Source organism: Podarcis filfolensis (assembly GCF_964270895.1).
Source record: "Podarcis filfolensis genome assembly, chromosome: 2".
Lineage (NCBI taxonomy): Eukaryota > Metazoa > Chordata > Lepidosauria > Squamata > Lacertidae > Podarcis > Podarcis filfolensis.
In genome coordinates, this window is record NC_139605.1 from 24,540,564 (window position 1) to 24,567,658 (window position 27,095).

The 27,095-nt window shown below is 42.3% G+C and overlaps 3 protein-coding genes and 2 long non-coding RNA genes across 10 annotated transcripts in view; 2 read left to right on the forward strand and 3 right to left on the reverse strand.

The window, feature by feature from the left end:
* Nucleotides 1–35: 35 nt before the first annotated feature.
* LOC310757497 lies at nt 36–9,560 on the reverse strand. Its single transcript, XR_014545269.1, has 2 exons — nt 8,820–9,560; nt 36–477 (listed from the first exon to the last, which is right to left on the reverse strand). It is a non-coding gene; the product is annotated as an uncharacterized lncRNA (long non-coding RNA).
* LOC310757157 (uncharacterized protein C3orf49) overlaps nt 4,360–27,095 on the forward strand; it is a 285,131-nt gene continuing 262,395 nt past the window's right edge. For 2 of the 4 annotated variants that reach the window (XR_014545045.1, XR_014545046.1), the window contains exons 1-5: nt 4,360–5,146; nt 6,940–7,271; nt 8,100–8,230; nt 10,202–10,312; nt 11,558–12,301. Coding sequence is in view for 2 of the 4 variants with exons in the window: in XM_083602376.1 (XP_083458502.1) it covers nt 5,025–5,146; nt 6,940–7,271; nt 8,100–8,230; nt 10,202–10,312; nt 11,558–11,752 (891 nt within the window). In the remaining 2 variants the exon portion in view is untranslated. Of the gene's footprint in view, nt 5,147–6,939; nt 7,272–8,099; nt 8,231–10,201; nt 10,313–11,557; nt 12,484–27,095 lie in introns of those variants that run through there. The other 2 variants (XM_083602376.1, XM_083602377.1) reach the window with 2 other exon arrangements.
* On the reverse strand, nt 10,318–11,583 carry LOC310757478. Its single transcript, XR_014545249.1, has 2 exons — nt 11,327–11,583; nt 10,318–10,902 (listed from the first exon to the last, which is right to left on the reverse strand). It is a non-coding gene; the product is annotated as an uncharacterized lncRNA (long non-coding RNA).
* On the reverse strand, nt 12,622–23,915 carry THOC7 (THO complex subunit 7). 2 transcript variants are annotated; one of them, XM_083602490.1, is made up of 8 exons: nt 23,774–23,915; nt 21,925–22,042; nt 18,501–18,628; nt 15,989–16,075; nt 15,015–15,072; nt 14,159–14,225; nt 13,122–13,191; nt 12,622–12,902 (listed from the first exon to the last, which is right to left on the reverse strand). In XM_083602490.1, exons 1-8 carry the CDS (start codon nt 23,790–23,792, stop codon nt 12,835–12,837), a joined length of 615 nt encoding a protein of 204 aa, XP_083458616.1. In that variant the 5' UTR covers nt 23,793–23,915; the 3' UTR covers nt 12,622–12,834. The 2 variants fall into 2 exon arrangements, with proteins under 2 accessions (XP_083458616.1, XP_083458615.1); XM_083602489.1 differs by lacking the exon at nt 23,774–23,915 and adding an exon at nt 23,155–23,325.
* Nucleotides 23,813–27,095, forward strand: part of ATXN7 (ataxin 7) — a 92,417-nt gene continuing 89,134 nt past the window's right edge. The window contains exon 1 of one of the 2 annotated variants that reach the window (XM_083600693.1): nt 23,813–23,930. The gene's annotated coding sequence lies outside the window, so the exon portion shown is untranslated. Of the gene's footprint in view, nt 23,931–24,126; nt 24,220–27,095 lie in introns of those variants that run through there. The other variant, XM_083600692.1, reaches the window with a different exon arrangement.

Consider the following 27,095-nt stretch of genomic DNA (forward strand, 5'->3'; position numbering starts at 1 on the left):
CTGGGACACTAGAGGGGGTCTGCGTAAACTTCTGGTTTTTTGTTTTGTTTTTTAGAAAATCTTTATTAATTTTCACATAGACAAATATACATGAATTACATAACATATAAAGCAGAAAACGATACAAATGAATAGAAACAATGAAATAAGAAAAGATAAAGAACAACAACAAATACAATATATTACACTTACATGACGATTAAAATATATAACTTCCAATAATTCTCATTATACTACTTATCTGTATTCCTTGCACAGATTTAAATTATTTTGTTTTGTATATAGATATATAGTTAATACTATTAATTCTTGTTTACCAGTATCACTCTATTTCTGCAAGTATCTTATTGTTCATACAGTACATTTTTAAGCATTCTTTAAATATTTTCCATTCCCTACATACCTTCTAGTTTGACACTCCTCTAATTTTTCCAGTCAGTTTTGCTAGTTGCAGATATTCTATCATAAAAGCCACTTCTGGAAAACAAGCAAAATTGCTCAGAATTCATTTGACAAAAATTTCAGGTGGTTTTCTCTGAGCAAAGTGAGCAGCCCCAATTATGCAGATATACATACCCACATACTTAGAATCAAAGAGCAGGGGTTCATTGAAGGACATGCGACAGAGGCTCCATGCAGGCCTGGGCTCTGGCATCTTTTAGGATTAGAAAGCAGGTGAGGTAAAGGACTTCTGCCAGTCAGAGAAGACAGAAAGCTAGGTGGACCAATGGGCTGACTCGGCTTATTATGTTCCTCAAGTAAGTTACAGTTCTTACGTAATTCCCACCCGCCACCAGCACCCAGACATAAGGAATCACAGAATCATAAAAATGAAGGGTTGGAAGGCACCCTGAGGTCCAACCCCTTGCGATGCAGATTCTAAGAGTGGAAGAAATTCCACAACATGAAATGGCATGTATTTTGACATTCCCGGAAAAGATATGCTCCAGGTGTGTGTTTTCAAGATCCTCCGAAATAGGTATCAAAGCACTGTAAAGGACCAACATATTATGCAACTCTGGACATACATTTTAAACTTCTGAATGTATTAAATGGAAAATACCATAGCAAACATGCGCAATATACCCTTTTGCCAATTTAGAGCCGCTAAGAAAATACAGGCAAATTTCATCAGAAAACAAGGCATCGTAAGAGGACACTGTGATCCTCTGCTGTCCTCTGCTGTTCTAAAAGCGCTACTGCATGCCTTCTGCTGAACTACAGTTGACTTTGGGCATAATCCACACATAAACAGGTATGGCAGCCATTTCCTCTGCCCAGGGAACCCTGGGGATTGTAGTCCTGTCAAGGGAGCTGTGATGGTATCCCGTGGGTGTAGGAAGGGTGCTCACTGTGTAAGGAAGCCTTGCAACACGTCTGCCCTAATACAGTGGTACCTCGGGTTAAGAACTTAATTCGTTCTGGAGGTCAGTTCTTAACCTGAAACTGTTCATAACCTGAGGCACCACTTTAGCTAATGGAGCCTCCTGCTGCTGCTGTGCCTCCACCGGGCGATTTCTGTTCTCATCCTGAAGCAAAGTTCTTTTAGTATTTTAAAGTATTAATATTTTAAAGTATTTTAATACAGTGGTACCTCGGGTTACATATGCTTCAGGTTACATACGCTTCAGGTTACAGACTCCGCTAACCCAGAAATATTACCTCGGGTTAAGAAATTTGCTTCAGGATGAGAACAGAAATCGTGCTCTGGTGGCGCGGCAGCAAGAGGCCCCATTAGCTAAAGTGGTGCTTCAGGTTAAGAACAGTTTCAGGTTAACAACGGACCTCCGGAACAAATTAAGTACTTAACCCGAGGTACCACTGTACTTCGTTGGAAGCCGCCCAGAGTGGCTGGGGAAACCTAGCCAAATGGGCGGGGTATAAGTAAATTATTCTTATTCTTATTCTTATTATTTTCTTAACCTGAGGTACTATTTCTGGGTTAGCGGAGTCTGTAACCTGAAGTGTCTGTAACCTGAGGTACCACTGTACCAGGAAGCAACAGGAGTCGGGCTGACTTCAGTACAGTGGTACCTCGGGTTACATATGCTTCAGGTTACATTCACTTCAGGTTACAGACTCCTCTAACCCAGAAATAGTACCTCGGGTTAAGAACTTTGCTTCAGGATGAGAACAGAAATTGTGCTCTGGTGGCGCGGCAGCAGCGGGAGGCCCCATTAGCTAAAGTGGTGCTTCAGGTTAAGAACAGTTTCAGGTTAAGAACGGACCTCCAGAACAAATTAAGTACTTAACCCGAGGTACCACTGTAGATGTATTCATTGGTAAACAACAGATGGACAACTCGGCATACTAGCTGCACAGGAAAGACTAAAATTCCAACTTGTTCCCACTCAGCTGGGGAATGAACCACACCCAGGGAGGGGAAAGAAGTTTCCATTACAGACCAGGCTTGTCCCGTAAAGAGACAGGCCACACACACACACCACATTTACCCAGAATTTTCAGCAAAACTCAGGCTTTGGCAGAAAAACTGCCAGTTAATGTGGTATTAAAAGCCATGTGACTATAGTGGAGATAGGACCTTCGTCACTAGTTCACCAAACATTTGACCATTTGGGATCATGAATCATTCCCTCGCAGAGGCGAAACTAGGCTTTATTTCACCCGGGTCAATGACCCAGTTTGGTACTCCCTCCACACGCATTCATGTACATATGCACACAGGCTGGGAACCTTAATGGTGCCCCTCTGGAGGGTTCACCTGGAGCAAAAAAAACCCCTGGCTAGCAACCCCATAGCTACAGCCTCCATTTCCAATGTTCAGGTTTGAGTGCCAAAGCTTTATGTAGCCAGAATGGCACCATCCACATGCAAGAGGGAGGGACTAGCCATTTTGGGGAAACTCCAGCATTAAGAGAAATGGGGGGGGGGACCTTCGTGGGGAGGAAAGTTAAGGGGAGAACCCCAAAAACAGACCAATGAAGATTGAGACTGCTCAGTAGCCATGCTATGGAATGCTAATTGACTGGGAGACAGGGGTTGAAAATGCAATGGAAGGGGGAATGGAATATTGGGGGGGGGGGTGTGACTGACAGGTGTCTTCACTTGCATTCAGGTAAAATCCATCTCCAAGTCCTCTTGGGCAGACTTGGATTCACTTAAACAAACTTCCTGTGTGTACACAGAAAGCAGTGAATGCCACCAAAGATTCCTCGCTTCAAGAAGGTTATACAGTGGTACCTCGGGTTAAGAACTTAATTCATTCCGGAGGTCCATTCTTAACCTGAAACTGTTCTTAACCTGAGACACCACTTTAGCTAATGGGGCCTCCTGCTGCCACCACACGATTTCTGTTCCCATCCTGAAGCAAAGTTCTTAACCCGAGGTACTATTTCTGGGTTAGCGGAGTCTGTAACCCGAGATACCACTGTATTTTCATTGATAGCTGAAGGCTGCAGCTACTGTTGAACATATCTGTTCCCTTACCACAGCAAAATCCTCACTCTGTGGCCAGCAGTATTTTAGGTACAAGGGAAAGGGTGAGTGAAAGGTGGCAATAATTCCTAAATGGCATCTTAAGACAGGAATTATTATTATTATTATTATTATTATTATTATTATTATTATTATTATTATATCCCAGGGCATTCTATACAAGATCTCAAAGTAGCTGTCATATTACAAAAGAATTTCAGAAATAGAGTGGAAAGAGAAGTTGCTGAATTGCAACTCATTACCAAACTTAAAACCATGGAGAGACCTGGTCTGAATAGAGACATTGGATTCTTATCTCATTATACATGATAAAGCTATTTTTGGCCATCTCATCCCTTGCTTTTTCCTGTAAGACCAGTTGCAGTTGTTAACAGGTCTACCACACCTATCAGCCAATCACCCATTCCCACCACCCTTCTGAGTAATACCCCTCCCCACCCTCTCACTATATATAAAGGTCTGGTGACTTCTGTTTCAGTGTATCTGAAGAAGTGTGCATGCACACAAAAGCTTATACCAAGAACAAACTTAGTTGGTCTCTAAGGTGCTACTGGACAATTATATATTTCTACTGCGTCAGACCAACACAACTACCTACCTGAATCTATTATTATTATTATTATTATTAATAATAATAATAATAATAATACATTTTATTTATATCCCGCCCTCCCCAGCCGAAGCTGGGCTCAGAGCGGCTAACAACAGTAAAATGATAAAACATTCTAAAATCATTTAATTATAAAATTAATTCCAATCAAATTAATGACAACCACTGGGCTACTATTGTTGTTGTTGTTGTTATTACTACTACTATTACTACTACTATTACTATTACTATTACTACTACTACTACTACTATACTTTTCATCCGAAGATCACAGGGTGGTTTACAACATAAAGATACAAAAAGAGAACTCAAAATACATAACAAACAAATAACCCCCCTCCCACAAACACATCTAGTCCTACCCTCTGCAGTGCAAGAAACTATTTTTGCCCAACATGGGCTTGAACCCGCAACCCTGTGATGGAGAGTCTCTTGCTCTACTGACTGAGCTATCCCACAGTTTCCTAGACTCCTGTGTTGTGGCCTACAACTCCCTTCATTCCTACTGACCATGCTTGCTGGGACTGATAGGAGTTGTAGTCCACAACTTCTGGAGGGAATCAATCACATTTGCAACTCCTGTCTCACGGCCATCAAAACAAAGGGGCATCTTGAAAACCCAGGAATTGCAAGGTGGAAGGTGGCAGCCTTTGAGGAGAATCCGCACCCTTGTCAGTGAGGATGAAATAGACTTCACTCCGTCCTCTTGTGCCAAGTCCAAAAATGTGTCACGTCTCTGAGGAGGAATTTACCACGCCACGAGGAGCTGTGTATTGTGGAATTTCCCAGGGTTTTGACAAATTTGTTATGAGGCCGTGTGATTCTCAATAAGTAGAGCCGTTTCGTGACACAACCTGCCCGAATCTTTACAAGGCAAGGGAAGGTGTTTCAAGGAAGCACCGAGCCCTGAATGCACATAAAGCTCCCATATTAGGAATCTACTGGGAAGGAAAGAGCTATGCGCCACAACCCAAGGTGCTTTCCTGGTCCTCTTCGGAGCTGCATGCGAAGACCTCCTAGTGAAAAGATGCCTGAAGCTCAGGGAAAAGCCATCCAAGTGAAAGGGAAAGAGACCAAGAGGTGAGCCACACTAATTCTTCACTTGCACCTTAAACAAGTTGTGGAAATTCCCCAGGAACTTCTGTCACACGTCTGGTCAAGGGCTCCCTGACTCAGAAGATGTTTTCAAAAGGCACAGCTATGCTTTTTGCTTTGGGGGGATTTTGGCTGCAAAGTGCATTTAGAGCACATTTCCTCTCCCCGAAATCTGGGAACTGTTGCTGTCACAGAGCTACAATTCCCAGCACCCTTAGCAAACTAGAGTTCCTAGGATTCCTTGGGGTGGGATGTTTATGGTGTGTGCGAACCCTCGATTGTTTGGTTTGCATTGTTGTTTCTCAGTGACATTGTTCGTTGTACAGAATACATACATGGGATTGGGTGTTTTGTAAACTGGGACTGTCTTAGTATTAAGCACTATATAAATATATGAAGTGAAATGAATGAATACAGTATTCTTGTTCCAGGAGGCATCTAGTCTATTGGCTTGAGTCGTTTTAACAGGCTGATCCTCTGCCTTTTAGGGTTGTGCCTGCTGCACCGAACTCTGTTTTTAACTCTTTTATAGTGGTACTAATTTTTGTATTTTCGGTGAATGCTTTAAAATTGTTAGAAGCCACCTTGGACATGTGCAGAGAGATGTCTATAGCAGCCTGCCCCAACCTGCAGATGTTTTGGACTACAACTCCCATAATGTCGTGCTCCTATTAGCTTTGGCATTGTGCAGCCATGCTTCCTGGGGCTGATGGGAGTTGTAGTCCATAGCATCTGGAGGGCATCCTGTTGGGGAAGGCAGCTCTATAGCTACATATGCCACAGTTCTCTGCTTGGCGAAAATTCTGGAGAGCCAGGTGCTATGAATGCCTGTTGAATTCTGTTTTCTTGAAAAGAGGTCTCTGGAGGCTTGCTGGCATTTTGTGATATCTGCTTTATTTGCATATAGAGAGAGACAGAGAGAGAGAGAGAAGCCAAGTTACTCATGTTGAGCCATAAGAAGAAAACTCTACAAAATTGGGTAATTAGGAGCAACCATAGGGTCATCAAAACATGTCAAGTTTTCAAGTTCTTCCTTTTTGAGGGGTGGCTTTTAGGTTGGGGCTAAGAAAGTTATTTCCCAGCTGCGGGCTTTGGAAGTTGAGCACAGAAGAAGAAGATACACCTGAACGCCTGCAGACGTCCCAAAGCTCCCATCAGATTTCTCAGGGAAATGCCAGCAGCACTTATAATATTCTTACAGAAGACAACTCAGCCCTCTGTCCTTCTCTTAGCTTGACTGCGTACACAAAATTAGCACAATCCACAGCTGGGAGGATGGAGGGGGAAGGTGACCGCCACCCTGACAAGGCTCTTTCTTCTCCTAGGAGGTCTCCAACCATTAGGTCCTACAGCAACAAATCACCAGTACTTGGCCAGACCAGACCTGTCCAGCATGTTGGACCACTTTAGCAGTCCTTCTAATGTCTAGACTCCATAGAACCACTCAGTTGGAAGGCATTCAAGACCATTCAGCTCGATCGCTAACCTTATTACTAATCCATTATGCACAGGGAATTCATTTACAAAAGTTAAGGTCTAAGTTTGTACTTTTCTTTTTACATTGTTAAAAAGGTGCTCTTTTATAAACAAAAATTGGAATGGTACAAAATCCTAAAAGCCCTGTGTTGAATTTTAGAAATGCAGCCTCACGTGTCAGTGCAAAGTTTTGTTTCAGTATGTCTACAACAATACAGCGATCTATCTGCATAAACCAGGACTGTGGGCGGCTTACTCACTGGAAGAGTCAGTAATTATCCATTGTCTTTATTTATTTTCAGATGGCAAAGAATCATGCCTATTCATTTGGTGAGAGAGGATAGGCGGATGCCTCAAGGACAGCTGTCTGACAACTCTGAAACTCTTGAGTTCCACGTGGGCAAGAAAAAGAGCCTTATGAAACAGTTTAGGGCAACAATGAGGAAGTTATTCCCTTTCTATCAAAGGGCAAGGAAGAAGGCGAAGCTCCATGGTGAAGACGGCTCTCCAAAAGCAGTGGTCTCTAAGACGACTTCTGTCCCCCCTAAGTATCATGCCTTTCCAAGGGCTATTCGGGCCTTACCTTCTCCCAAAGTATTTCCAGCACTGAAAAGGAAGAAGCTTTTACGGAACGGTAACTTAACCCGCTTCGCCAACGACCACTTTGTGCGCAAAATTTAAATTGAGGCAAACTGGGCACACATAGCATGTTCATGCTTCAAGGGTGCCTATTAAAATATATAATGTAGTCCCTATATTCTGGCCTAAGCACAACACGTAAAATCCATGGCCTGTAAAGTGAGATGAGCATCACAACCCCAGTCGTTCGTGACTGGACTTAATTGACAGGGGATCATTTTACCTTTAAGTATAATGTAGTGCATGGGGAAAGGACGCGGGTGGCGCTGTGGGTTAAACCACGGAGTCTAGGACTTGCCGATCAGAAGATCGGCGGTTCGAATCCCCGTGACGGGGTGAGCTCCTGTTGCTCGGTCCCAGCTCCTGCCAACCTAGCAGTTCGAAAGCACATCAAAGTGCAAGTAGATAAATAGGTACCGCTCCGGCGGGAAGGTAAACAGCGTTTCCATGCACTGCTCTGGTTCGCCAGAAGCAGCTTAGTCATGCTGGGCACATGACCCGGAAGCTGGACGCCGGCTTCCTCGGCCAATAAAGCGAGATGGGTGCCGCAACCCCAGAGTCGTCCGCGACTGGACCTAATGGTCAGGGGTCACTTTACCTTTACCTTTAGTGCATGGGGAAGGGGGAAAGGCATTGTGTATTTATGTACTGCATCTGCAGAAGGGTCTTTTGTGATCTGCTCCTGGCCGAAGGAACAGTCATATTCATTCCAGGTTACCTAATCTAGAATGAACAGATTTGATCTTTTATCGGTAATGAAACTGCCGCCATTTCGGCTTTACTCGCTGTGTATCCTTTCTTTCCTCTTCCTTCCTCTCTGAAGCATCAATTCAGCTAGATGTAAACATTGTGGAAGAACATGCACAAAGCATGCACGGGACAAACACGGTTGTGCAAGCAAGACGGATGATGCGCCGCATCTCAGTGGTGTCTCTGCAACCTGGGATCCGAAAGGTAATGGATGATTGCTGGGAATCAGACTGAATTTGTTGCATTTATTAAATGGCAACGGGCTCGTTTCTTTATAGAGCGAGTCAGGTGTTTTACCTATGTATCAGCTGAGACCCTAGAGCTTCTATGTTATTCACTTTACGCACGCATACACATGCCAACTCAGTGCACATATTTGGAAAGAAAATGCTCACTTTTAAATATGGCATTTATGTACATCTGCACAAAGTTTTTAAGTCACTCAGTTTAAGTACTTGCACAACTGGAGAGGAGAGGGAGCTCTGTCAAGTAAGCTGCTGAAATGGGGCACTCCGGAATAAATTCAAACATAACATGTGTAAAAGTAGCTATTTATGTTGTGAACCAACCTGAGATGTGCAGATGAGGGGCGGCATACAAATTTTAACAAAAACAATATTTTCCTGAGCTATTTAGCTGTCCCTTCGCAATGGCTCTTTCTCCCCTTTCGAAATGAATTTTCTGTGCTAGCATCCACACCTACAGCTCCTTTGATCACCTATGTACAGCACTGATCACTCCATTAAAAAAAAAGGATATTGGAAAATTAAAGGAGACATTGGAAAAAATTCACTATAATCAGACTGAAGGGTGATCACTGGTTGCACAGTTCTTGCTTCCAGAGTGCTTGATCTTATCTGCGTTGTGCAACTGTTTTGTTAAATGCAGAAGCATAAAGGTTAATATAATGCAGATGTCTTGTGGATTAGGATGCAGCCCATAATATAACTACTTGACCTGTGAGAGAAAAGGTTAATAAACTAGGCAGGCTAGATTAAAGAGCAAGCTTGCCCGAAAACAGGCTTTCAGTTTCTAACACCCAATTCAAAGACAACTTCCTGCCAAAGGAGGAATTCTCTTTTTTTCAGCGCTGTTTCCCAATTTTGAGCAGCTGGTTTCTTCAGGGGGGAAAACTACAGGACTTCTTGTCCGATTCAAATTTTGTTTGGTTGATGAAGCCCTCTGCTGGTCAGACCCGAAATTAAGTTTGTTCCTCTTTTTATTTGTTCATAAATGTGGCAAAAGACAACTGTGCCTGATGAATCTTAAAAAAAGAAGAAGAAAAAGAATAAATGAAAATAACCTAGATTTTCTTGGTTTGGGAAGCTTGTGAGCAGCATACCCTGAAAATTCAACACAAAATTGCCTTGCTAGATCAGAGAAATGGTATATATTCTCCAGTACTCCATTGCTAACAGCAACCAACCAGAGGGCCCAGGGCCCTTATGTTGCTTAACTTCCATAGTTTAAACATGTTGTTTCCATTTTTTTTAAGCTAACAAGTATAATAGCTCTTATAGACATATACCTTATAGCAGGCATAGGCAAACTCGGCCTTCCAGATGTTTTGGGACTACAACTCCCATCATCCCTAGCTAACAGGACCAGTGGTCAGGGATGATGGGAGTTGCAGTCCCAAAACATCTGGAGGGCCAAGTTTGCCTATGCCTGTCTTATAGGAATGCACTATAAAGGTAGAGGAGCTTTCACGGTGAGAAGTCATCCACAATGTTTTAAATGGGATTGCACTGCACATATATAGCTATTTCCACCCTACTTATTGAACATATCAAGTTACATTTTTGACAGCCTGTAGCCTATAAGCCAATGCATAAATGTGTTAAATTAATTTTAACTGTTTTTATTTTTATCTGCATTTTAATTTTTTTGTTCCATTGCGTTTTATGATATTGTACTAGTATTAGCCAACTTGGGCGCCATGTGGCGGAAACAAGGGGTGCAAATTTAAGATAGAGACAAACAGACTTGGGAGTTCCCTGTATGAACTTTCCCCATTTATTATGAGGCTGGAAATCTTCCGTGTTCACAATACAAATTGTCTACATAGGTATGGCATGTTCCTTTCTCATGGAAGAGAATGGAAAGCACTGATTCATGTGGATTACAGAATTCTGTTCTTGTCTGAATGTTTTGTCCCCCCCCAAAAAAAAACAGGTTTCCTATTTGCCAAAAAAGAAAAATTTCTCAGTGTTCAAAAAGAAGAAGAAAAGTATGCCACCAGTATGGTACCATTCAGACATAACACTAGGGAAGCTTCAAATGCAGGTATCTTGAATCAAAGCATTGTTTAATTATACGGTGCAACATAGGACTTGGCTATACAGCTGTAAATAAAATGTTTTAAGTGTGTTGTAAAGTGCATTATACAAATGTGACACTAGATGGCCATGGTGAGCTATGGCAAATTCAATATTTTTTTTTTCAAAACGTTAAAAAAAGCATTTTCATAGTGTTTTTTATGTATCTAAATTCCACCACAGACCTTTATCTTTCCGACTCCAATTCTTCCTTCTGCCTACCAGCAAACTATGAACAGTATGAATAATACACTATATTAGTCACTCTCAGAGGAAACCCATTTCTTTCAGTGGGTTTGCGTATCGCTCAATAATTGAAAGTGAGCCCAACTCATTTTAGAGTGCCCATGAGCTGCGCTTAAGAATTGTTGACCAAACTTCACTGTCGATTCATCCTGGAACCAGCCAAGGTTGCTCCAGGTTACGGGGGTTATGAGACTCTCTTATTGTGACTTTTCTTCTTTGGACTCCCCATGTGATAAATTCTTATTTTAGAAGAGTTCAGTGCTCAGCTCTTTTCTCAGGTTGAAGCTCCTGAGCTGGTGGAGGGATGTACTTCTGTCTATCTACTGCATGTCAGGGAATAGTTAGAAGTTTCCAGTTTTCCAGAGGGAGGAAGTTTTCCCCGAGGGGGGGAGGAGAGCAGTGAATCTAATAGAAGAGAGCAACAGGAACAACAGGGAGGGACCGGCTGTTCACAGGAAAGGCAAGGGTTAAGTTCTAGCTCAGATTCGGAGGAGGAGAGATACAAGGCAGCTCTAGCAAAGAGGTCAGAAAAAAGTGGGAAAGCGAAAGGAATGGCGCATTCGCCATTTTGAGAGTTGCTGGTCACGGAGAAGCAGAACTCAGAAAGTATCTGAAATAAGTGACTCTGAGGAGTAATAGTTAAAGATAAGAACCGTTTATAATATTGTTTGTTAATACACAATAAAAAGTTATAAAAGAATGAGAAGTGTTTGTGTGGTGATCTGAAGAGAATGACCAGTCCTGACGCTGCACATGCAGGGAAATGCATGAACATTAAGTCCACAGCCTGTTGTGTTGCAAGCATTGCAGTTCTATGGGCAAATTTTGTATTGCTGGTAACATAGTGTAGGATAGTCAATATTTTCTATCTTTACAAGTGACTGAAACCCTTCAATTTTCTTTCAGTTCAAACAAATTTGTTTTATTTTGCTATACTTCACCATTTTTCATCCACGTTTCTCAACAGGTGGATAATCTCTTGGATAACATCAGTGAAAAATCCATCCAGCTATTGGCTCTGAGAAGTGCAGAGCTGCAGCAGTGCGAGTCTTTGGGAGACAGGATACTGCAGTCCTCTAAGCAGTTCCAAAGGGTTTCCTTAAGAACCACAAAGAAGCATAAACGGAAAAACACGTGCTTTCCGTGTAAATGCTGTTGCTAATATCCTTCTTTTTCTTTCTTTTGAAAATATTACTCAAGTTTAAAGTGAACCATTTGCCGGGACGCTTCTAACAGCTGATTAACCATCTCAGAAAGGTCAAAGTAGATTAAGATTTGATGCTACTGTCAAAGCCAGCAGCAATTCATGTTTTTGCTATTTCTTCCTTTTGTTGGCCACCATATTTCTCAAGAGCCAATGGAGTGTGCCTCCGGGGGGAAAGTCAAACTGAAGTCACCTCCTTGGGGTGCAAGCATGGGCAGAGTGTATGGAGGTCCTGGGCTGCCCAGACAACAAGGCTCTTGGCCTTGCTGTTGTGGTCCAAAGGTTCTCTATTTTATAGCTTCAGTAACCTGAGCTCAGAAGGCAAGAGTGTTCCTTTGTTTATTGCTAACACCTCAAACGGCAACACATGCAAGATATATTTACGAGTTATGCTTGAAGTGTGACCTGTTGGCTTTTGTGGTGACTAGAACATACATTACTCAACACTGGAAATCAAATACAATCACCTAACATTGCAGAATGGATTAAAATAATATGGGATATACCGTTCCTCAAAAAACCTGACCTATTACTTGAAATGTAACTCTCAAAATGACGTTATAGAGATATTATTCCTGTTCACGGGTTTTTGGAAATATTGCAATACTGTTCAACCTTATATCATTTTTTTCTACATTATATCTAAATTTATAGCAATGCGAGCTAAGGTGACATCAAATAAGTGACCACTATAAGGTCATGCTCCTGTATTATATTTTATGCGTTTTGCTTCCTCTTATTTTTGTTGTTTGTAAATAGTTGTACTGATGTGTTAACATTAATATGGAGATTTTAAAAAACTGAATAAGAAAAAGACAGAAAAGAGCTCAAAGGCTAAAGTAGTATTTTAATTCCATAATACAAAAGCAATGTGAATCTAAGACTAAGTATGTAATATCAACTATTTATTGTATTAAAAAGACGTTTCAAACATTAAGTCAAATGCATTCCAATGGAAATACAATCTAGTTTCTCAGGAGACCAAAAGAAAAAAAAGTATCCATTGGCTTCCAGGCTTTGGAGCTATATCCAGGGTCTGTCTATTGTTTATCTGCAGATACCATTGGTGTATCTGAGGCATCTTCTGCTTCTGAAAGCTTCTCATCATCTGAAATAAATATTGTGCTTGTTGTTTAAAAACATTCACTTTAAAATGAACATAGAAAAAGTCATGCCCTCTTATTTTGAGTGCTACTGAGTTGAATCTGAAAAGGTAAGTGGTCATATTGAAGCTTATGATGAAATTTAGGGGAGGACAGGAATTTAGCAAGCTGAGTGTATGAGGGAAGGAAAGTAAGTCATGCCTTTATATACTGAACTAACTTACTTTCCAGTGTTTGCTGAAGTTCATGGATGGTGCTCAGAAGCACATGGAACTGCTTTCGTCTCAACTCCAGCTAAAAGAAAACAAAAACAAAATCTGAAGCATATGAAATATTTCTTTTGGATTCTCTCTGTTCTGCATCAATGAATCATCATCTAAGTAAACATGTGGGTGAAGCCACAAAAATGTCAACCTACAGACCCAATTTTCATATAGTTAACACGTTCTATATAATTTCAAAGATAATTTGCCAAAGTTGAATGTTCAAAATGGCATTTTACACATGAGTAAAGCAACCAGAAGCATGGCATGCCCTATGACTCAGATTTACAGTACTCTATTTCCCCCCTCTAAAGTTCAGTTAAAGACCTTTCCAAGAAAACAGACAATAGGTTCATGACCCTTTATTGTATTGATAGTTTTCGCTTGCTCGTTTGGTACATTGACAGGAAATTTTATGTTAGGAACAAAATCCAATGAAATTAGGACAACAACACTTACTGAGTGCTTTCGTTTGTCACATAAATACATACTTTCCCCCCTCCACAGCAAATGAAAATCTGTGTTTTAACATTATTTTCTTCTTCAAGGTTCTTAGCATGAAGAAAGTATGATATTACCTGCAATGTATTTTAAATGCAACATTTCTTGTAGCCTATGTTATGGTTTAGAAAAGTACAGAATTTATATTTCTCTACTAGGCCCCCCCCCCTATTTCTTGAAGCATGTAAAAGCTTCTACCAGCTTCCCTTCACATCCATGGAGGAGGCAGACCAGTCCTGATTGGCTCTCCCTAGCTAGGCTGAATAGGTTGGCTTATCTAGAACAGGCATAGGGAAACTTTTTGGCCCCAAAGGTCAGATTCTTATCAGGATCTGCCTTGCAGGCCAAATTTGACAGGTGGGCAGGGCTAAAATATTAACGAAAACACAAAATATTTTGTTTAAAAAAGCTTATAAATGTTACACTGGTCAGTACGGAATTACCCATACAGTATTTCCTTGTAAAATAATAAGAAGAAAAAAATCAGCAAAACTTACTTTGTCTTCTACATTTTCTTTGATATGGGAGAGATGCTGAAGTTCTTTTCCCAGAGCTTCTAACTGCCTGAAAAGAGATTTAGCATACTGCCACTGAAGAACCCTTATCTTTGTTTTGCACTATTTATTAATAATTCCATTTGTAACTCAACTTTCAACCTGAAGTTTTTCATCATTTATATTATGCTCTTCAATTGCCCAGTGGTTCCCAGAGCAGCTTACACAAATAATAACAAGTATACAAAAGCACGTGCACTTAAAACAGTGCAAAACGATGTAAGATAGAGGAGTCATTTTTAAGACGCCCGGGAAGTAAAAAGACACTGAGAAGAAAGCAAACCCTCACCAGGCATGACTTTGGGAACCACATTCTGAAGGGTACCACAACTGAGATGGACCTATTTCCTAGCATCAGCTCCATCTCTGCTTGTGGTGTTGGCAGCCTAGAAATGCTACAAGGGCACATTTGTGTGGGAGAAGCTACCTAGGTTCCAAGTCACTTAGAATAATTCAAACCAGCAGACAGAATTGTGCCAGGGAAGATGTCCAACAGGCATGGAGAAATCCCAGAAACATCACCTTTACAGAAAAAGCACAGTCTAATTCTGCTGCCTTGAATGAACACCCAAATGCAGCGTTAACTGGACTATGCCACTCTGCATGATCACAGTGACTGTAATTAGAATTACTTACTAAATCTAGGCATATTCTGTACAGGTGAACATTTTGTGCGAGTTTCTGTGGTGCACTTTCAGATAATACCACCATATTGTTTTAATTACAGTGACTGCTAGCTTTCAGATGCTCTGATAAATTATTATCACAGTTTCATTTCAGGTGTTAGACCCATACTTACTTGAGTGTTTCATGCCTATCTGGATGATGCTGTATTACTTTAGCCAAAGCATCATATTCTGAAAGAATAAAAGATTATAAGCATCATATCTGACTTTATTCCAGTTTCACAAAGTAAGAGTGTAATTTCACTAATTTTTAAATTTTTGTTTATAACTTGGCCCATTCTCAAACTTTCAGACTAGAAACAATTAAAAGTATAAGAAATATAATTAAAACAATATAACTAGGATGACAGGTGAATGAATGCTCTGTTGCTTGGCATTTGCACAGCCTCAACCTTAACTCGGTACCAAACATCTCAATGTTTGCCCATGTGATGATGATAATTTTATTGTTTAGACCATGTCCATCTGGCTGGGTTTCCCCAGCCACTCTGGGCGGCTTCCAGCAAAATATAAAAAAATAATAATCTGTCAGACATTAAAAACTTCCCTGAACAGGGCTGCCTTCAGATGTGATACTGGCTTGCCCACTTCTTTATCAGTCTCCCTTCTGAAAAGAAATCTTCCTAGTTCATAACACTCATTCACCAGAGGGATGGGTATGATGTCTCTACTCCTTTCATCCATTCCTCTAGCTTACAATCACGGGATCCACACCACCCTCTCTCACATAGGGGAGACATGTTTTAACCCATCTATTAGTACAGATTTCCAGCAAACCAGAATGACAAACACAGGATTGAAACATGGATTGCGATCATGATTTGTGGGAAACCACACTTCGAGTAAGACATTATTTCCACTCATGTCACAAGGAAATGCAACAAAAGGGCAGGCACTTTATGCTTTAAGTTCAAGTCTAAGGAGTGACTGACAGCATAGGCAATATTTATTTCTAAACGAGATCTTTCATAACAAGTGAAAATAATCATGGCAAGTTAGAGAAGGCTTGTCATATGCATCAAATCACTAATGTTACATGCCCCTTCATATAAAACTAGCAATTACTAACTGCAAAATAAATAGTTACCTTGGCGATTTTTTCGTATTCTTTTTGCCTGAAGAATCTGCTTTTTGCACTCTGCAATTTTCTCATGTGCTGCAGCTATGTTATTTTCTTCCAGAAGAATAAAATAAAAAAACAATTTGACACAAATCTATAAATGTCACAACGCCTATTTATTAAAATTCGAAAACTTGTACTGTTAAGTGGCAACATTACATAAAACATCTGGCTTTCAGGTTTCATCTCTAGTCATTGTGAATAGGTCCATAAATCACAATACATTGTGTATTCTAATACTGTAATTACTGTCAGAGTGCTCAGAATGCAGATCTTCTGAAATAAATATTTCTGTAGATATACCAGACAAATAAAAGATCCATTTCTAGTACGCTCCATGAAATCTGATCTGTTTACTGGCCAATTTTTTTGATGTGGAGCTAGGATTATTATTCATTTTATTTAAAATATTTCTATGACACTCTATAGCCACGTTCTCAGGGAAACTTACGAGGAGGTAAGAGATTTGTAAATAAAACAAATGAATAGCAAAACATACAAAAGCAGCACCATGTAGCAGTGCCAGAATAATCATAATCAGAAATGGAATACAGTGGTACCTCGGGTTAAGTACTTAATTCGTTCCAGAGGTCCGTTCTTAACCTGAAACTGTTCTTAACCTGAAGCACCACTTTAGCTAATGGGGCCTCCTGCTGCTGCCGTGTGATTTCTGTTCTCATCCTGAAGCAAAGTTCTTAACCCGAGGTACTATTTCTGGGTTAGTGGAGTCTGTAACCTGAAGCGTCTGTAACCTGAAGCATCTGTAACCCGAGGTACCACTGTAGATTGAAAGGCCATGGAAAACAAAGAAGCGTTTGACATCAAAGCAGCTGCCCATGGAGGGGGGCATTTCATAGCCAAAATGCCACCAATGAAAAGGCCAATAACCTCCAGTATCTCCCCCAGCAGGTGCTCCTTGCGAAAGCTTCAGAAGTTTTAAAGTTTGGTAAGACACATGTGGAGAGAGGGGATTCTTCAGGTACCCTAGTCCTAAACCATGAAGGTCTTAAAAGGTCAAAACCAGCACTCCGCCTTGGGCTCTGAAATGGACTGGGAGCTCAGAAATGGAAGCTGGCAAAGCAGTGGTCTGATACGGTCATATTTCTCAGTCCCAGTTACTAATCTTGGAGCTTACAGAGGTTTCAAGACAGTCTTCCATGGCAGTCCCACATGCAACACCTTGCAGTAGTCCAAATGGGAGGTTAACAAGGCAGGGATAATGGAAGCCAGGTTATTCCCATCCAGGTAGGATCATATCAGGTGCAGCAGCCTAAGTTGCTAAATGGCTATAGAGACAACAGTCAGCAGGCTGGACTGATTTAAATCAATGGTTTAATTCAAGCTTCCTATTGGTACTTCTTCTAAACAAGTGTGCAAATCTGACCACTAAATCATGCTAAGTTGCATGCTTTACAACCAGCCCTTGCATCTATTTGTCACATTGCATTTATTTTTTCCGTACTCCCGTTTTACCTATAGAGGGAATGTCTTTAAAAAGTACTCCCCTATAGGGACTTTCTTATGACTGACTCCCATGACAGTTTGTGAGGTTAACAGTTCAATCCTGTCCATGTTTACTCAAAAGTGCTTCAGTTTGCCTCGGCCCAGCCTCACAAAAAAGAAGCAAACAAAAATGAACTCACAGTGACTGATATGCTATTTTTATCAGGTCCGTGTTTGACAGGAAAAGGGTATATATTCACATTTAAGAAATTATCAAACTGATTTTTCATTTACAAAGCAAGCCTCCTTCAGCACTACGTCTGGTAGGACACATTGACTCTGCTTAGTGATTATCTGCAGGGCTAAGACAGCCTTGTGAATAAGCTCACAGAAATCACTGGCTTCCTAGGGACTGGCAGAGGAGGGATGGCTTTTCTATGCTGGATGAGAACTCCATCCCTCCTCCACCAGTTCGCTCACTCACCTGTTTGCATATCCTCTATGGCTATCAGGCCTGTGCTTAAAGACAATGGTGGGCTAACATGCATATGAAACAAAATCTTTTTTTTAAAAAATGTTTTATCCACCCTAGTCTCCAATAGCAAGGAGGAATCAAGAAGCCCTCCAGACTATGTACCTGAGCATTCAGAGTACCATTGGGGAACTTGTAGCTCTCCACATGTCAACTGACAAGAACTCCTCTATCTGCTCCAGCCAGCACAACCAGTGGTCAAGGATAATGAGAGTTTAAGTCCAACATCTGGAGGGTCACAGGTTTACCCCCCAACTCCAAAGGAGTGCAACCCTCTTCAGGACAGGGAGAATACCACCCATCTGAGTAGATGAACCACCTGCTAACCATACCTCTGCCTTATCTCGACTTGAGCTGGCAGCTTCAGGTTTCAATTTATAAAATGGAAAGAACTGCAGTGTGGCAAGAATGGATTGCTTTTTGCATAATTATATTATATAAAACAATTATATCACCATTGTTTATTGTATGATGACAATATTCAGTCGGAAATCCAGTATTTACCTATATCTTTGTAGATTTTTTCGTAATTCTCCATTTCTCTGAGGTTCATATCATACACAAGCAAGGTTTTCCCCATCGAAAATTCACACTGTGACAGAGTGCTCAGCATGCGTTGGTACTGGGTGTAGCTGAAAAGGTATTATGCATTTCAATAATTTAATATCTCATGGACATACAATGATTCTCGGGAGCTCAATGCTGAATTGAAGCCTGATGCAAATCAATACAAATTAATTTTTTTGTGTGTATTTAAGGGCTCCCACAGCTACTTTCAAAGCTACCTGCTCTTAGTGGTGTTTTTCTGGCATTTATAATCACCATAATAGAGTCACTATATATAAAAAGAACATTTGTTGTAAAGCTGATCCCTTACACTCCTAATATGTGTCTATTATTACAGCTATCAAATTGTCATTCTGTAAATGCACAGGTTAACTGATATCAATTAGTTGCAAGGAGGGAATGCATACAAAAGGAGGAGGTAGGCTTCCTTTAACCAACATCTGAGCAATGCAGAATAGTCAGGAGGAGGGGGATGCCAAGAAGACGTAAAGCAGCTGTCTAAATCATTGTGTTGGCTATTAATAAGGGTAAAACAGGCATTGCACAGTATTCTTCTGTGTAATCCTTTAGACTAAAGTTTACACAAAGGTAAGATGCAGCCATTGGTTCTGTTCTAAAAGGGTGGGATGAGGCTGAGGAGACAAACTTAACCCCACTTACCTGCTAGTAAGCCCCATTGAATTCTACAGGATGTACTTCAGAGTATGCATGGTTAAGGTTGAGGCCTTGGTTATTGAAAAGCCCAGAGCAGGTGCTATAGATGTATTAATTTAAACAATGTGAAGCAGCACCCCCAACATCAGTCTGTTATTGGGGTGGGGGGGAAGGGGGGAAATCTACATTTCTAACTAAGTTCCCTAATTGCTGCTAGTATCAGCTTCAAAACAGCAAGGAAAGCTGATTTTTACGGTAATCAAACTGTATACCTTAAACTGTTTACTTCAGACATAAATGGGGCCACAGTAAATAGTCTGAGGTTTAAATGCTCCTAGAATCTCAATCTTAAGGGAAATAAGCAGAGCTAATAAAAAGATGATAGCAGTCCTTGAGCACTGTGCGAAATGCAAATGTATTTAAATTGAATAGTGCAAGTGATTAAAATCTGGATGAGAAATCGGCAACAAAAAGCTCACTACATCACTTGACAGACCTAAGATGTTTATACTTCTAATTCTAAATGGATTTGCACTGCTTGCACTTCTAGAAGTGTGAATACAACTTCCTGATGCAGAATCCTTGGGCTTGTGGAAGTATTCATCAATGATAAATAATAATTACTAAAATTAATTTTACATACTATCCTATCCTTTGCCCTCTGTACTATATCTATTACTTATGTATGGATCACGATTCACCAGAAAGAGTCCAGGGCACTGTACACCAAACATATAAACAAAATTCAACTAAACAAAAAACATATATACACTAAAAAAAGGCAACAAACAAATTAAAACAGAATGCACACATTGCTGATGTGGTGGACACCTCTTATTTATCGAAGCATGAAGGCCTTGACAAAGAGAAATGTTTCCCTTGGCATCTGTAACCCAGCAACATGGGAGACCATCACACCTCTAAGGGGAGATCAATCCAGAGTCAGAATATCCTTCCACACACCCTTTTCCCACAAAAGTCTGGTACTTCGGAGCACTTTGGAAAAATGGCTATAGTCCAGTTTAGAAATACTTTTTCTGATAAAACCATTCCATCTCAAACAAAGCTTGTTTCAGACCAGTGTTGCCTGCCTGCCCCTTCATATTTTAGCATGTGAGTGATAGCCTTGGAAGTTCCTGTTCGAAAGCAATAATGCCACATCCAGCCCACATGGAATGGATGGCATAGATAGCGGCATTGGGAAAAGTTATCCTGTCATTCACTTTTTCTTGAAAGAAGAGATGAACTCCAATGCTAAACAGAAAGAACATACAGCCTTCAAGAGCTGTATCAACGGGATAAAAAGAACACAAAGGCTTGCTTTAAAGGAGCATGAGTGTGTATCCTTGATGCTGTTTGCCTTTTACAGAAAACAAACACAAAAAACAAAGCTAAGTGAGTGTTCCTATGTAACAGTGAAACACTTTAAGGGAGCAATCCTATACACAAGAAACTGGCATGAAGCAAATTGGTGCAAATTAAGCTGATATAAAGTTATACCAAACTCCTTTCAGCAGCAGGCCTCCTGCTGGTTGAACTGGTTTGAGCTCTGGCAAAGGAAAAACAAGCCTTGTAGGTACACCACCCTTTTGCCAGCTTAATTTAGCCTAGATGAGGGAGTTAAGAGGGCATAGCCTGACCGTGCCAGAAACGTTGCAGGCTCAGCTAGAGATCCGCTGGATCCTAACCCGCTCATCCTGGCAGATCTTGCTATAGGATGCTCCCCAAAGCGTTAAGAAAGAAAAAGTTTTAATCTCCCAAGTGTCACCCAATGACAATATTGTACAATCCACATTTGTATTACATTGTAGCATTGATGTTACAATCAGTACTCAAGGCGCCTGCAGCACTCACAACAGCCAACATCCCGCATGGCAACTGCATTGCAATGGCTCCATTATCTGGAGGCAGAATTGCATTTTCCTAAATAATAACAAAATCAAGCAAGCCTAATGTGAGGAATGTGGTAGGCCTGCAGCAAAAGCACAGCTCTGAAGGAAGTCATCTGTACTGCACACAACACAGCTATGCATTTACTTTACTAAAAGGATTGTGTTTGAAGACTCTCATAGTGTTTTGTTTAAGGTCAGTTGATCAATACACCTTTCCAGGGCAAACGATTTCGCCCATTTCATACTGATCACCAGCTGCTATAAAACCCAGCTGCCAAAAACATTCCCACTATTAGAGTGGGTGTTCAACAGAATATACTTGAAATTGACAAGTAATTAAAGAACTGATGTATCATAGCTGGATTTCAATTGTTTACACTTCACTATAGTATTTAGACTGTTTAAATATTTGTTTTCCCAAAAGACACTTTCAAACTCTGAAATTTGGATGCAGTCGTACCTTGGAAGTCAAACGGAATCCGTTCTGGAAGTCCATTCAACTTCCAAAATGTTTGGAAACCAAGGTGCAGCTTCTGATTGGCTGCAGGAAGCTCCTGCAGCCAATTGGAAGCTGCGGAAGCCACATCGGACGTTCGGGTTCCAAAGAATGTTCGCAAACTGGAACACTCACTTCCGAGTTTGCGGCATTTGGGAGCCAAAACGTTCGGGATCCAAGGTACGACTGCATAATGTTGTTACCAACATCTGCCACGGGACACAATTCCCACATATTAAAACTAAAAGCTTTTATTTATGCAGAACTGGTGTTTGATGACCTGCTCCCACTTTCTATTTTATAGGTAAGACAGAAATACCCTTCTTCATGAGATCCGGAGTTGCACCACTTGATGAAACTCTTCACCAACAAATTAATTCGTCTGTCGTCGCCAGCACCATCTCCGTCAATCAATAGTCGTTTGCGAATAACTTCATCTAAGGCAGAAGCAATAATTTAAAATGAGCAACAATGATATGTTGGTTATTGTCACAGAAAGCAGCCATTTGATAAGGCAACTGCCCAGATCCTAAAACTGTTTACTTAAAAGTAAAAACTGGTTCCAGTGGGTTTACTTAGTGAAAGTATGTATTAGGATGAGGGGGTCTTTAAGTATATTTTGTTATCCGAAGTGCCATCCCATAGGATTACACTGGACTATTTAATTATTAGTTGATTTCATACAGTGTTTAGTCCTGAGAGACAATTCATGGATGGATTTCAAGAAACACAGATGAGGTATTTCAACACAATCCTACACATGTGAACTCAGAAATAAGACCTAGTGATTTGAATGGTGCCTATTCCCACGTAAGTGAGTACAGGATTATAGCCTGAGACTCACACAAATGTGGCAATATATTATAAATTAATAGGGTTGTTGTTTTTCTAATGCAAAGAAAACTTTTATCCTCATTACAGGTATAAACAAACTTATGAAGGCGGAATTAGGAGTGGAAATGGTCAAGAAATGTTTATATCACCACAGAAATAAGTTCTGAAGCCAGAGGGTGTGTGAACGACAGGAGGTACACTGTATATAATAAGGAGGATAGCTAAATGGCCACAGCGTCAGGTCGTAAGCTTATCATTACTGACTTGGTTGTCAAAAATACATCAAAGGGGGTTGCTACAGAAGAGGAAGAAGGCTATGTTGCAAAAACAAACATACATACATTCATACAAAACCTGGAATTGAGTCGGGGGTGGGGACACAATGCACCATTGGCCTCTCAGAGCTAACCATTCTTTTAAATCACTGCCATGGGACGCAAACACAAGATGTGGGGCGAGAGGCCCTGTTACAGAAAAGCGTCATTATCTGCGGCTCACACTGTGCCCCTCGAGCGCATGTACCGAGCATACACACACGTTTTTAGCATTTGCCGTGTGAGGTCAAAATCCACACAGACCTACGCAATAAAATTCCAGTTCCTAATTTCTCGGCAGGCGAGATCTCTAGATCCTAAAACACAACAATATACATAGCTAAGCATCTTCCCCCACATTCTCCCTCTGCACCCTTTCCCACTCTGTGCCCCTCTCTCACCAAGGGCTTCCCGCCCTGGGGGTGGGGGCATAATGGCAAGATGCAGTGTTGAAAGATGCAAGTCTTCCCCGGCGCAAGAGCCGCTGCACATCGGGGCTCCCCAAATTTATTTTGGATTGGCAGCACCTGGGGCTCTGACGGTCGCCATGTGCTCAGTTGTAGGCAAACTCGCTCACCACCTCCATGCATCTTCAAGAGGGGAGGCTGGGTTGGGTTGAGGGCGAAGAGGCAGGGGCGGGGGCAGATGGGGGTCTCTCTGGCGAGGATTTAAAATGTGATGAGGGGGGAGAGTGAGAGGAACCGGCATTATTATTATTATTATTATTATTATTATTATTATTAGGGGAGGAGTGGGGATCCCGCGCACGTGAAATAAAGGCTTCGCGAGGCCCCTCGCTCAGGAGCAGAAAACGAGGCTGGTGGGCGAGATCGGGCTTCTTGGGCGGGCAGGGAGGAGCGGCGGCGGCTGAGGGAAGCCGGATTGCGAAGGCCTGGGGAAAGCGGCGGCGACAGGGCCCGTCCGAGGCGGCAGCGCCGCGGGGGAGAGGACCGCGAAGAGGCCGCCCCCGGTGCCGGGCCAACGCCGCGGGGTCGCTCGGCCAGCCATCCAGCCTCTTACCATCGGTGACGGCGCCCATGGCGGCGGGCGGCTGATGCAGGCGGCGGCGGCGGCGAGCGAGCGAGCGAGCGAGCGAGGTGGGTCCGGCTCAGGCGGCCGCTTCCCACAATGCAGCGGCGGCGGCGGCAGCGGCAGCAGCAGCAGCGACGGCAGCCGGGTAAGCGGCGGCCATGGAGTGGGAGGAGGTGGCGTCGTCGTCGTCGTCGTCGTCGTCGCTGGCGGGGGCGGCCGGGGCCTGAGGAGCAGCGAGGCGGGAGAGCTTTCGGGGCAGCGGGCGGGCGGGGTGGTCGGTGGCTGGGCCGGCCGGCCGGCCAGGAAGGGGCGAGCGAGCGAGCAGGCCTGGCACGGGCGGGCAGCCGAGCGCGGGCGGCAGCGGCGGCGCAGGAGCCCCCGCCCCGCGGGCCCCGGCCTCCAGCAGCCCCTCAGCAGGGCTGCTTCCCCGCCAGGTGAGGGCGAGGCAGGCGGTGGGGTGGGGTGGGGTGGGGGGTGGGCGAGGGGATGGGGCTCCACCCCTCAGCCACGCTGCCCAGGGTCGTGGCCTGGTTGTTGGCCAGCAGCCACCTAACCTTTGGTGACCTTTGCGCAGCCACCCCAGCGCTGCCACGACAACCGGCCGGGCCGGCGCTATGGGCACAGCGCCCTCAGAACCGCCAAAGACCTGGGGCTGTGGTCACCTGTGTCTTCTTCATGACACCGGCTGCCCCCCTGCACTGCCCCACTTTTTCCTTCCACAGCCTCACTAGATCCGGCCTCCATGGTCGCCACCATGCTGTCGCCGCCACCGCCAGGACAGATGTCATTCTGTCATTTCCGCCGCAATGCCCTGCACTGTTGCGCCGTGGTGTCGTGGCTTCTTTGGACAGTCGCATTGCCACCCCCTTGCTTTCTCTTCTCTAGCGTCCTCCGCCGACCCCGTTATTGCCATGCTGGTTTTGCAGTCCGCTGCTGATACTGTCATGGCTGCTATATAAGAATTGCTGCCATATCTTCGTTGGTGATACCATTCCATTGGGTTTTCCCATAGTACCGCCATCTTCTTGGCCGCTCTTACCACAGCTTCTCTTGCCTCCCCCTCATCACTTCATCAGCTTGTCTGTGCCATTACAACTTTCCTTGTGGCGCCATCATTGCAGTTGTTTCCCTTGCTTCTTTCACTTTCATATCTCCCGTTTCGCTTTGTCCCCGTGTTTTCTCTAGGTCAGGTTTGACAACTCTTCTATTTCCCTTTACGCTATTGGAGAGCCACCCCTAGCAGAATGGTACATACGTTAAGAATGCTTGATGTTGCCACCATTCCTTTTGTATTTTGCCTTTTTGGTCATCCTTGCCATTTATCTCATACAAGAAGCCCGTCCATACTCATTACTCCTTTTGCTGGTGTTTATGGCATTTTCCTTTCCAGCTCACAATTGTTGTGGCATCTGTTTTGCTTATTATTGTTTCTGAAATGTTTTGCATTGTTATTGTGGCCTTTGTTAGCACGGTTGACTTTCTTGATTTCATGCTTCTTAGATCTGCAAATATTTTGGGGAAACCATTTATTTCCCATTGCTTTATCTGAAAATACTATCACAAGCTCCACGTAAATTCTTTTTGTCATTGATTTTGATGTAATCATAGAATTGTAGAGTTGGAAGGGACTCCAAGGATCAGTTAGTCCAACCCCCTACAATGCAGGAATCTCAGCTAAAGCATCCATGTCTATGATTTTCACTATTACAGTACTAAAGTAGTTGTTTCTGCTCTCTTTGACATTCTTCCAACAGTGATAAGTATGTCATTCTGAGCTCCTTTGATGGGAATATCTCTTGCCCTGATCCATTTGTGAAGTCATACAGTAGATTTGCTGTTTGCTTGTGTTATAGTCTTAGCTTTTGTTGTTTGATACATCACTATTGCAGTTTTTCTTTTCTACTTCCCTTGTTCATGTTTGCTACATTTGATTCTGTTGCCGTCATGGTACACGTTGATGGATCATGATGCTTGGCCAAGCTCCTATTACCACTCTATAACAACTGAAGAGCAACAGTGCCATACTATTGGTAAATTCAAACAATAGGAGAGTATTTGACCACAAAATTATTCTTCCTCTTGTTTGTTGTCCTGAGGGAAGTCGGAGCATGTCAAACTGACAAGATAGCTCAGTGGCAGGATATCTTTAACTCACTCCATTGAATACAGTCCTCTTGCCTTGTTCTTAAGCTGAAAGCAGTCTAAAGTATGTCTGGATTCCAAAATTCACTTTTCTGTATTCAGATTTTGGGCTAATACTAAACACGAACTGGCAGAAACAGAACCTTGGATGTCAGATGTTCTGTTTTGGCTATCTGATTACACATGGTTAGTGGCTAATCCACATCAGGAATTGTATCAGTAAATCCTGTGTGAATTTGGAAGAAGAGTGACTTGGTGTAAGCATAGCTGCTTTCATATTTATATCGGTCTTTAGGACTTCACTTACTGCTTCCCGACAATTTAAGTATCAGCTGCTGACAGTGGAATGAGGAATGGTGTTCATGCTGAGAGGTGTAAGGAAAAGAAGCAGAGGTATATTTTGTTTTAGTTGTGTTCTTATTGGTCTCCCTGTTCTTCAGAGCAACTGCCTCTGGACCCCGTCAAAGCTCCTGCTGTGGTTTAGAGGTGAGAATGTTGGGGGAGAGAGAGTGAGTTATGGTAATGTATGGAAAGAAAAAAGAAATTAAAGGAGTAGTGAAGCTACAGAAGCACTGTAGGGTGCTATAGTCCGTAGGAGGACAGACCCTGAAAACTGCAGTGATGTTAGTGAAAGCTGTAGGCCTATAGAACCACAGGCTTTGATATTGCAGAGATCATGAGCTGTACCATATGGGATCTATTTATTTTTTCAGGCAAAACATGTCTCAAATGTTTGAATGTCTGGCCAGCATGTTTCATCTTCTTTTTCAGTAATTCCATTTCTCAGTTTCTTCCTTACATTGTAAAATGCATTAATCCATTTCTCACATAGTCAGAATATTTGTTTTCCTTTGCAGGGCCTTTACGTTATTTTGACAGTATCAATAAATGATTTACAATGTTCTGAACAATGATCTGAAGAACATGAAGGTGCAATAGTTTCTAATTCGTCCTGCTTTGAATGTGAACTGGCTTAGGGATTCATTTTGAACTTGAAGATAACCTCTGGTAGAAACAGGAAATGTTTTACAAGATTAGTCCAGTGGTTTGGTCAATCTTATATGCCTTTGTGCTCACTGAAATTTTACTAGCCATCACAAGTATGTTCTAAGCTGCAAATGTAAAACTGCTTCTTAATTTGCAGATCTCATTAGGACAAAGAGAGCTC